This window comes from Brachyhypopomus gauderio, chromosome 8 (genome assembly GCF_052324685.1).
Source record: "Brachyhypopomus gauderio isolate BG-103 chromosome 8, BGAUD_0.2, whole genome shotgun sequence".
Taxonomy (NCBI): Eukaryota; Metazoa; Chordata; class Actinopteri; order Gymnotiformes; family Hypopomidae; genus Brachyhypopomus; species Brachyhypopomus gauderio.
In genome coordinates, this window is record NC_135218.1 from 22,759,888 (window position 1) to 22,770,578 (window position 10,691).

The window sequence follows — 10,691 nt, forward strand, 5'->3', positions numbered from 1 at the left end:
ACATAATTGCAGGTATTTATATTACATAACCTCAGTAATTAGTCTTGCTAAAATGCAAAATCAAACGTCTACACACAGAAGGCTATGCATTACCATATTCATTATTATGAAGGCTTGTAATCGCATCCATGAGTGTATATTATTGCATTAAGACTTAAGTACAGCAGCTGATGTTTGTTATTGTAATTAATCTCTCATTATCGCATTCGCAGCATTTCCAATTACCTCCATGATAGAGTAAATAAGATTCCTCGCAAACTTCACTGAAAGAACAAGATCGTGTGAAACGATGCAGCACATCGCCCTCTGCCGGCAAATTAAGCAAATAACAATTATTACGAACGCCTGGTTCAATTTCTAACGGATCTTCAGATAATCCTCTCATTTAATCAAACACTTTGTGCTTGGAATTTGCTCATTTTAGCTTATAAATGAAAATACACGTAATAGAATATTTCATGTATTTATTATTTATATAACTCAAATCAATGTACCTACAATGTTCCCTGTGTTACTAACAGAATATGGGCGACTGGGGCGAAGCGGGGCGGCACGTGTCTGCAGCGCTGCAGGTAGCGCCGCCCGTAACGGGACCACGTGCGTCCTGAGGGTGTCCGGTTGCGTTACAGGTCACGTGACCGCCCCTATATCAACGCGCAGGCGCGGTAGACGCTAAAGGCAGAGACGGAAAATCACAGGTGTACCGCTGTGCGCTCTGCGGCTAGTGCGGAAGTAACGGATAAAACCGTTTGACGTTTTTTCGCCAGAAAGGAGCCGTTCTGACCAGAGAACCAGGTAGTGACCCGCGTTTTATTTGAACAATGTCTCGACTAGAATGACGTGAATGAATGACGGCCGAGAAGCGCTCGGTGCTTTTTAGCGTGTTAGCATGTTAGCTAACGGGAAGCAAGCGGACGAAAACAAGGCCGCGGTGAACGGAACGGGTTAGATTTAACGGGTTAGATCGGGTTGGGTTTAACGGGTTGGATTGGATTGGGTTTAACGGGTTGGATCGGGTTGGGTTTAACGGGTTGGATTGGATTGGGTTTAACGGGTTGGATCGGGTTGGGTTTAACGGGTTGGATCGGGTTGTGTTGATCGGGTTGGGTTAGATCGGGTTGGGTTTAACGGGTTAGATCGGGTTGGGTTTAACGGGTTAGATCGGGTTGGGTTTAACGGGTTAGATCGGGTTGGGTTTAACGGGTTAGATCGGGTTGGGTTTAACGGGTTAGATCGGGTTAGATTTTAACGAGTTGGGTCCGGTTGGGGTTAACGGGTTGGGTCCGGTTGGGGTTAACGGGTTGGGTCCGGTTGGGGTTAACGGGTTGGGTCCGGTTGGGGTTAACGGATTGGGTCCGGTTGGGGTTAACGGTTTTGATCGGTTTTAGTGGGTTACGGATGTCCCGTGTTGGCTGGATGGTTCTTTCCTTAATTCGGTTATAATTTAACTCCTAGTGAAATAAACGGTACATACAAACTTGGTCTGAAGCAGATTAATCAGATTGTTAATGAAGTTTTTGTTTGGTTTTGCTTGAATCAAAATCTATTGTATAATGATGATAAATTAATAGCAAGTTAAAATAAGTTGTCGCACCACAAGGCGCACGGTGCTGGTCGGGCCCAGACCAAGATGATGTTCGCTGGTGCTAAACGAGTAAATCATTATTTATTCCCACACATCAACTTGAAGTTGATTAAACCTGCACGACGCTTGTTAGGAGTAAACGTCTCGTTGAACTCGGATATGACACAAGTTTGAAGGGTTATTAAATAAATGACCTCCCCTGGCACGTGTTGACCTGTAAACGGGCGCTGCAGCAGGAGGGTCCACCGGACAGCTCCACACATCATGTTTTACACCCGTCACTTTGGAGACTAGTGGGTTGCTCAAGGTGTTTTTGCACTAGTTATGCAAGAATAACTGGATGATCCTTGTGTGTTTTTGTTCTTTTTTTTTTTTTTTTTTCCTTTTCCAAATCATGGCTTTTTGACCTGGAAGGGTGTGTTGGTACTGACATGTCTTTTCACGAGGCAAATACACACCTTGGTGTGTGATTCACGGTTCAAGGCATACTTTGCCAAGCATGCGTAACTGACTTGAAGGGTTGTTCTTTTTCTCGATCGTCCAGAGTCTGTGTGAAAAATGCAGAATGTGTGAAACGTTGCCTCGTCCTGTCACCGCAGGACAAACTAAATCTGTGTAAAACTTTGTGTGGAGTAAGTGTGTGCGCTAGGAAGGTTCTAGATGAAGCTAGTAGCAGCTAGTGCCCCCCCCCCCCCCCCCCAGTGTATGCAGGTTAAGTTTAGCCACCCGCATCTTTGGCAAGAGCGAGTTGGAACATGACGAGAGCCCCCGGGCACAGGGCTGAAGACCCGTTGGCAGTGGGTTGCTATTATAGATCCTGCACTGTACAGGGGCATTTATAGATGAGCTGAGGGTGGGTGTGTTGGGGTGAGACCACCTGAAGGAGGCACGGCGGAGCTGAAAATAACCCAAGCACGAGTTTCCCGTCTGGAGTGCATAAGCAGGCGAGGGATAATGTGTCGTTGGGAACTGGCTGTAAACACCTTCAACTATCAGACTTTAGACGCCATAAGCATGTTTTTATAACGCCATGTCTTCATGACTATCAGAACTGTTATTGTTAATATTTGTTCGCTGTGTTGTCACACATTTCCTAGATTGTGTGTTGTGTTGCTCATGTGTGTATGACCCCCCCCAGCTCGTCTCCGATGGACTCGAAGTCTCGTCGCCTGCCCTTCACGGTCTCGAGCCCTTCCTCCTCATCCTCGTCCCTCTCCACGTCTTCCTCCTCCGCTCTCGGCGCCGGTCGGCTGTATGGCAGGGCGAGCGTGTTGGCCAATGACGGCCTCAGCAGGGGAACCCTGGGAAAGCTGGACTCGGACTACAAGGTACGACTTCCAACACTTCTGTAGGACGTGGCGTGCAACGGGTAGATCGGGCTCTGTTATGGGCTTCTTCCATAGAGGGCATGAATCGGCACAGTTCCAGCCGCTCTAGGTCCCGCACCGGCCGCTCTAGGTCCCGCACCGGCCGCTCTAGGTCCCGCACCGGCCCTGTGAGCTACATTTGCTTGGCTAGCTCTGCTCCACCTAAGCAGAAGTCATGTGCCAGCTCAGGGTGGGGTGTGGTGGGGGTTTGCAGGCCAGGCAGGATTACCAACCCTCACGGCACTCCGCCAATCTCAAACGGGACATGGGGCTGGATTAGGTTACCAGAGCCTCCCGCTGAGTTGTTTTCCCCTCTGTGACGGAGCTGATGCTCCCATGAACCCAGCTGATTCGTGCGCCTTGCCGTTACCCGGGACGTGTCATCACTGGCCCCTAACCGCCTTTGTTTGCCTTGTGGTTGGTGGTTGGTTGGCTGTTGTGATGCCTCTCGCCCTGCGGGCTCTACTCAACGTGTCGAGCACCGAGTATTGAGATGACTGCTATAAATGACCTGAAGCAACCAAATATGACGGTTCATTCTTGTTGCTTCGTCATGTGACCAAGCATCTGTTTTGGTGAACATCTACAAGTCATTTTTAGTCATCTTGAACTCTGGTTTCATGCTTCTGTTGCAGGTTCCCATGGGTCCAAGACTTGCGCAGTGATAATTTTGTTCATCTTTATGGCCGACCTTTTGGAATAGCACTTGCTGTAGTGTGCATTACTAAATCACAAATGCATGTGTTGTGCTATTGGGGCACATTTGCTGGCTTCAGATATCCCTTACAAATGCTTTGTGAACAGAAGTCACATGACCCATGGTTGAACCAATGATTGGGTAAAAAAAAAGTTTTGCTGCTTAATCCAAATAGCCATCAGCCCATCTGATGCCCGACATCTGTGTTAGTTTTGCATTAGTTTGGGATAAGCGCTTTTTGTTGTGTTTGTGTTAACGTTATAAAACCATTGCTTTAACCCTGTTACACGTGATGTAATTTTACAATTCTTTAATAAATAGCAATATTACAACACTTGGCAGCAAACTTTTAATTAGATATTTTGTACATTTCCGCACCGTTTCCATGTGTTTCAGGGCACCCGCCTTTCTGCGGTCAGGGACTACAGCTCCTCAGAGAGCTGCCACTCCAGGTGGAAGCCCTCCACTCCCTCCTCCTCCTCCTCCTCTTCCTTTCTGTCGGCTGACCGCCCATGGATGGAGACCTCCTACGGGGGAAGGAGCAAACCGCTAAATGTTAGACCCCATTTCTTCATCTCTGTACTTAATTGTGGGCTGTTGATTGGCTGTTTTCTGCACATTTAGTCTTCCGTGCAAATCAGCGGGAGATTTCTTCTCCGTCGCTGACATCACGTGCAGGCTCGTGTGTAGAAACCACGTGACTTGTGGATGTGGCCGGCGATAGTGACTGCCGTGTGGTCCCGGGGTGTCGTGCAGGGAGACTCGGAGCGGGGGCTGGGCTCGTACTCCGGGGTCCTCGGTGCGTCCCAAGACGGCGAGTCTAAAAGGGCCAAACTGTCGTACACGAACCGAGCGGCGTATGGCAGAAGCGTCACCTCCGCCTCTTCCAGCACCTGCAGCACACGCTCCAGTCTGGGCACCCTGCCAGGTACTCCTCCACACACCAGGGGGCGCTGTGGGCCTGTCTGCGCCTCTGCCTGTGATTTTGAGGGTGTGAAGCGTGTAGAACACGTGTTGTGTTTTGTTTTCTTAGTGCTTTCTCCGAGCTAACGTATGGATGTTTTGCAGATTTGAGGAGAATAACTCTTGCATATAAGATATGCCTATGTTAATGTGTATTCATATTAATCTGCCATCATTGACTTTGTTGGCTATAATATTTTGTGACATTTCATATATCTGTGTTTCTCTGATATGCAGGAGAATAAACTGACCTTGTGTTTAGGCTCACCGTGGAAGTCCACCATCAGCCCCTTGTCCAGGTCCTCTTCATCCTCTTCGTCATCCTCGTCTTCTTCGGAGGGTCTTTGGGCTCGCAGGGAGGTGGAGAAGAGGGTGGAGTCAAGTCAGTCCAGTTTGAGAGAGCCCAGTTACAGACCCACGGTCCTGACCTCCTCGTTGTGTGCGTATCTCTTTAGCCCCACCCTCTTGTTTGGTCACCCCTTTGACACCTTGTTCTGTGATCATTTTTTCTGTTTTGTTTTTTTTTTGAGGGGGGGGTGTTTTCAACAATAAATTGAAGCCATTTAGCTCAAGTCTGTATTCCACAGTAATCACCTGTGTTCACAATTGAGATGCTTCAGATGGCTTCCGTTCAAATGTGACTCTGTATTTTAATTCATGACTGGGGGTGAGATTTAAAGAATATGTATAAAGTTACTTTGATAAGCAGGACACTGAACGGGCACTTGCTATTCAGCACTGTCACCAGATGAAAAGCTGTGTATTGACCATGAGGTTTGTGGTAGTGGTCGTCATGGTGTGGTCGAACCACCAATGCTGTTGGAAGGCAAGTGTCCCCTGAAGGGCATTCAGGAGGTCAGTAGAGGGTAGTGACAGGGAGCCTCCATGCACGCTGTGTGAAGAAAGAACCACCCACCCTGAGGGACGCTGGGTAATTCGATCTGAACCAATGGAAATGTGTGTGTTGGTCCAACGTAATTCGAGTTGTTGGTCTGATGGACACTGTGTTCACACCTGTAACTCAGCCCTGAAGGGCCCTGAAGTGCTGTATCATTTAGAAGTGCCTCCTGACCGAATGAAGGTCACCGCACCATCGTGTCAGTAAATACGGGAGAGACGGATGGGCAGAGAGGGGTAACACGCACACACTGAGTGGGTCGTGAATCATGAAGTCTGTTTACTGATGAGCGGACTAGTTGAACTAAACCGTGGTCGTCATGGACATCTTTCCCTCTCTGTACACCATGTTCTCAAGACCTTTATAGTGGTCTGCCTCAAATGTACTGAGCATTTTGAAAAAGTCCGCTTTAAAAAAAAGAGACTAACCGTAGCGTGTGCTGGGCACGGTGCCCATGCTGGCGTTGTAGATCAGAGGAGAGACGGAAGCCACACGTGTTGCGTGACACCCAGCGCACACGGTTTCTTCATGACCAGCCCACTGGAAACCTCAAGTTGCTGCACTGCTGGTTCACGAGAGACGTTGCGTTGTTGGCAAACAAAGTGATGTGGTAATTGTAGCTGATAGCGGCGCCCAGCCCGTGTCTTTAGAGGCTTAAGAGCACCTGAACCACAGGTGTGAGTGGTGACGCACCGCTAGAGCACAGCTTTTAAACTAGTGGGAGCCTATCTGTGTTTTCTAATGGGGGACATAAACTCCTGTTTGTTTTTTTTTAACTGAAGCGGTTTTGCTTTTCACCAGATCGTCCGGAACGCCTGACCTCCACTTACGCCCAGGGCGCTCGCCCCAAAGACAGCCTGTACTCCTCACGCAGGGAGGGCGGATCGTACAGCCGCCGCCCCCCCACAGAGTACTTCCCCTCCCTTTTGGAGCGCAGCCCCCGCAGACTGGCCTCCGAATACACGCCCAGTCCCCGCCTCCCCCGTGACCCACTGGGTTCTGGCTCCACCCGAACCTCCACCTCGCTCTCGGACCCCTCTTTCCTGCCCTCCTTGAGCTCCTCCCCTTACACGCCCCTCACTGAGCGCGGTCCCAGCCCGCCTCGGCCAAGCCCCGCCCCCGTTCCAACGCCGTGCCCTGCCACCGAGGGAGAAGCAGATGGTAGGAGCACCACGAGGCGTCTGTTGTCCCGCCTCTTCTCCAGGCGCTCCAGTCAAGAGTCTGGCTCCGCCTCGAGCTCCAACTCCGCCTCAAGGTCATTTGACTCCGCCTCCGAGGAGGTACCATCCAATGAGAGCCTGCCTACAGCCAGTGGCATGGAGAGCGTTGAGGCGGAGCAGCGGAGCTCCGATCCTGTGCAGGCATTTGCGTTCCTGCGCCGGCGTGAGCAGAACCTGGTGCCCGGGCCGGAGAGGGCGAGCGTGGGCTCGGAGGCAGAGTCCCTCCGCACTTCTGGGCTCACCTGGCTGAACTGGAATCGCTGCACGCCACTGTTTTCCCGCCGTCGGAGAGAAGACCACGCTGAGGGCGCCAGCGCCGAGCCCCGCCCCTCCTCGCTCAGCAGCCCGCACCGGCGGAAGAGTCCGGACCAGGACGCGAGTCAGGACGCCGTGGAGGAAGAGGAGGATGAGGACGAGGAGGAAGGGGCGACTGCTGCTGCCCCAGCGGGAGCCTCGGGACTCTCCTCCACCCTCCTGCAGGAACCCTCGCGTCTCCCTGGGCGGAGCCACGCAGGTGCCAGGGTGATGTCCAGCCCCCTGTTCCGCCTGCCTGAGAATGTGATAATCGGATTGGATGTGGGAGTGGAGGGGCGGGGCCAGGCTGAAGCTCAAGCAAAAGAAAAGCCCACCCCCTCCAGAGACCCAGAGAGGCTTCGGAAGATTCAGGAAAGGTAAGAGTGCCGTAACCGAAACACTTGGCAGCTAAATTATGTCACCACGAGGTCAGGGGTCAGCATCGGATTGCGTTTTGCCTCACTTTGTTGACCCCCGCGTCTCCGTGGCAGCCTGCTCCTGGAGGACTCTGACGAAGACGAGGGTGACCTCTGCCGGATCTGTCAGATGGGGGAGACGTCGGGCTGTAACCCGCTGATCGAGCCCTGCAGCTGTACGGGCAGCTTGCAGTACGTGCATCAGGACTGCATCAAACAGTGGCTCCGATCCAAGATCAGCTCCGGTAAGCGTGAGTCGCACGTGTGCCGCTGGCTCACGTTTTCTACGTTATTCTGTTCTTTCACACGTGTTAATATAGTGACAGCAGCAGATGGATGTGTATTAATAGAGGGGTGTGTGTGCACGTTTGCTGATCAGGATCGTTTTAGCACCACCACAGGCTGAAGCAGACCTGCGTTTGCGTGCTTGTGCAGGAGGTTTGTGCTTTTGAAGCATAAAGCGTCATGATCACGCTGGGGCCACAGCATGATCGGACCACAGTGCACCAGGGTTTTGCTGGTCTGACATCACCGTAGTCTCTTGATGCAGCAAACGTCATGCCAATGTTTTAGTCAGCGTAGGTTAATGAGTAGTGACCTCCATTTTGTTTTAAGATGGGATTAAGCAGTTAAAAACAAGCTCGTGCTGCTAACGTTGTGTCTCGGACTCGCCCTTGGCTGGCCGTCGTTTGACCTGACTTGACCCTTGGCTCTGACCTTTGGCTTTGACAGGATCCACCCTGGAGGCCATCACTACATGTGAACTCTGTAAGGAGAAACTGCACCTGAACATTGAGAACTTTGACATCACGGAGCTCTACAGGTCCCATGAGAGGGTAGGGCTAGCGGGTTTTCACTGGCCCATCTCGGGCTGGAGAGGACAGCACAGCTGGACACATAAACCAATGTCAGTGCTGTTCAGCTGGTTTATACGTTTTTGTTACTTTCTGCTGAGCACTCCTGTGTATCTGGCTGCCAAAAACTCCTCACCTAATGTAAAATTCATAATCTCCCCCATCCCCTGTTATGTCTCCGTGTTTGTCAATCATCTCATGCTTTTGCACGTCTGTCTTTTTTCAGTCGGAGTACGAGTTCATTAGCTGCGGCCTCTACCTGGTGGTGTTGCTCCACCTGTGTGAGCAGAGGTTCGCCGATGTGCTGGGCGCGGTCAACGAAGCCGGGGTGAGTGTGGACACGCGAGCCTCGCTCGGACGCGGCTCCACCTCCATGCACACCACCCCACGTTTGCCTTTCAAATGTGATCTTGCATTCAAAACCGTGTGACTCCTGAAAACGGAAAACGATTCTTCCCCCCCCCCCCCTCTCACTTAGTTTTTCAACTTGGCGAGAACGCTTCACGAACACATGGACAATCTCGAAAGTACGTTCTCCTGCACACTTTCTTTCGTTTCGGTTGTTCCTCACAATCCCTTTTGGTTTATAAGAGTAATAGTACTGTTACACTTATTCAAAATTCCAGACGAACTTTGAGGGTAAGTACTGTTTTGAAATGTTTGCATTTGGGGTTTAATAAAGGCACTGTAGTGGAAATCTACTATGTTAACCTTGCCTTCCATAATCTACAACTCTATTAATCCTGTAATATGGCCAAGAGTTTAGTATGAAGGGAAACGAGTTACTGCATGTCATCTTTACACTACCAGAGTACCGGCAGTGGGTTCTGGATTTTGGACTCCAGATGTTTGTTTTAAATTGTATATAATTTCGTACTAGTAATTGCTCTCTTGCACGTGCTCTCTCTGTCTGTCTCTTGTTCTTAGGTTCCTATGGTGAATCTGATGATGATGAGGTGCAAGACAGCAGGCCGTCTATTGACTTCTGTGACCTAGACGATGAAGAGGAGGAGGAAGAGGAGTTCTAGTCTAGAGGACTAATACGGGGTGGGACGTGTCCACCTAGACTTGATCGTCCAGTGCACAAAGACACACGGGTGCCCAGCGACCGCACCGTAGACACTGACCAGTCTGAAGATGGACTCTTAACAATATGCATATAAACTTGTCTTGGGGAGGTGTTTGGCTCTGCCCACCTTTAGGATTTGATTGTTAATTTCTCGTTTTCTTTTCTTTCGTTTTTTGTTTGTTTTTGTGTCTGAAGTTGCCGAGTGCACGGCCAAGCTTTGCTGAGGTGAGGTATGAACTGGTGTTGGGGTTTCAGCGTTGAGCCCGCAGCGGGACGACGGGCCCCACCGTTCTGGGTGCCAGGGGAGGATACTGGGGCTGAACACGGGCAAGGGCATGGTAGGCTTCGACTCAATATTAAAAATGTAAAAAAACACGATGGAAAATAAATAATTCCCTTTTCATTTTTGTGTTTCAAATGGGTTCGTTTTAACATCCGGTTTTGGAGAATGCCGTGGGAGTAAAACGAAAGCGGGAATTCGTCACTTATTTGCTTTGTCATGCAGACCTGCTCTGTTGAACGGTTCGTCAGTTTAATTACAATAAACGTTTTTAGTGTACGGAGGTACAACACTTGTGTCCAGGCTGGTTCTTGTGTGCAGTGGTGTGGTGATTAAACCCTGTTTGATGTGAACAAATTAGTGGGTGCTCTGTAATCTGAGACGTTTATAAAACTTAAGCTAGCCGTGGCTAAATCAGTCCTGGCTAGAACTCTAAATGTCAGCGTATTTTAAATGTCACGCGTGAGAAAATGTAAATAAAAACAACGAATTATTTTTTCCAAGTAAGTTAATACGTTTTCGGATTACGATTGGCATTCGAATAAAATCAAGTCGTTATTAGCTACTCTGAGCGCTCGTCTCGGCTGTCAGGACCAGAGACCGTACGGATAACAATTCTTCATGGTGCCGCTAGAGGGCTGTTCTACTGTGGTGATGTAAACTTGATCCTTCATTGTGCCGCTAGAGGGCGCTGTTCTACTCTGGAGATGTAACCCAACCCTTCGTTGTGCCGCTAGAGGGCGCTGTTCTACTCTGGAGATGTAACTCAACCCTTCGTTGTGCCGCTAGAGGGCGCTGTTCTACTCTGGAGATGTAACTCAACCCTTCGTAGTGCCGCTAGAGGGCGCTGTTCTACTCTGGAGATGTAACTCAACCCTTCGTAGTGCCGCTAGAGGGCGCTGTTCTACTGTGGTGATGTAATTCGACCCTTCATGGTGCCGCTAGAGGGCGCTGTTCTACTGTGGTGATGTAATTCGACCCTTCATGGTGCCGCTAGAGGGCGCTGTTCTACTGTGGTGATGTAACTCGATCCTTCATGGTGCCGCTA

General features: G+C 50.2%; 1 protein-coding gene across 2 annotated transcripts; it reads left to right on the forward strand.

Annotated features, from left to right (window-relative positions):
- The first annotated feature begins 635 nt into the window (after nucleotides 1–635).
- On the forward strand, nucleotides 636–9,933 carry marchf7 (membrane-associated ring finger (C3HC4) 7). Of its 2 annotated transcripts, XM_077015543.1 has the most exons (11): nucleotides 636–795; nucleotides 2,724–2,913; nucleotides 4,046–4,204; nucleotides 4,406–4,577; nucleotides 4,875–5,051; nucleotides 6,312–7,401; nucleotides 7,516–7,685; nucleotides 8,173–8,276; nucleotides 8,521–8,622; nucleotides 8,773–8,821; nucleotides 9,222–9,933. In XM_077015543.1, the coding sequence occupies exons 2-11, from the start codon at nucleotides 2,734–2,736 to the stop codon at nucleotides 9,320–9,322; spliced, it is 2,304 nt and encodes a 767-aa protein (XP_076871658.1). In that variant the 5' UTR covers nucleotides 636–795; nucleotides 2,724–2,733; the 3' UTR covers nucleotides 9,323–9,933. The 2 variants fall into 2 exon arrangements, with proteins under 2 accessions (XP_076871658.1, XP_076871659.1); XM_077015544.1 differs by lacking the exons at nucleotides 636–795; nucleotides 2,724–2,913 and having other exon boundaries at nucleotides 4,058–4,204; nucleotides 4,850–5,051.
- Nucleotides 9,934–10,691: the final 758 nt, after the last annotated feature.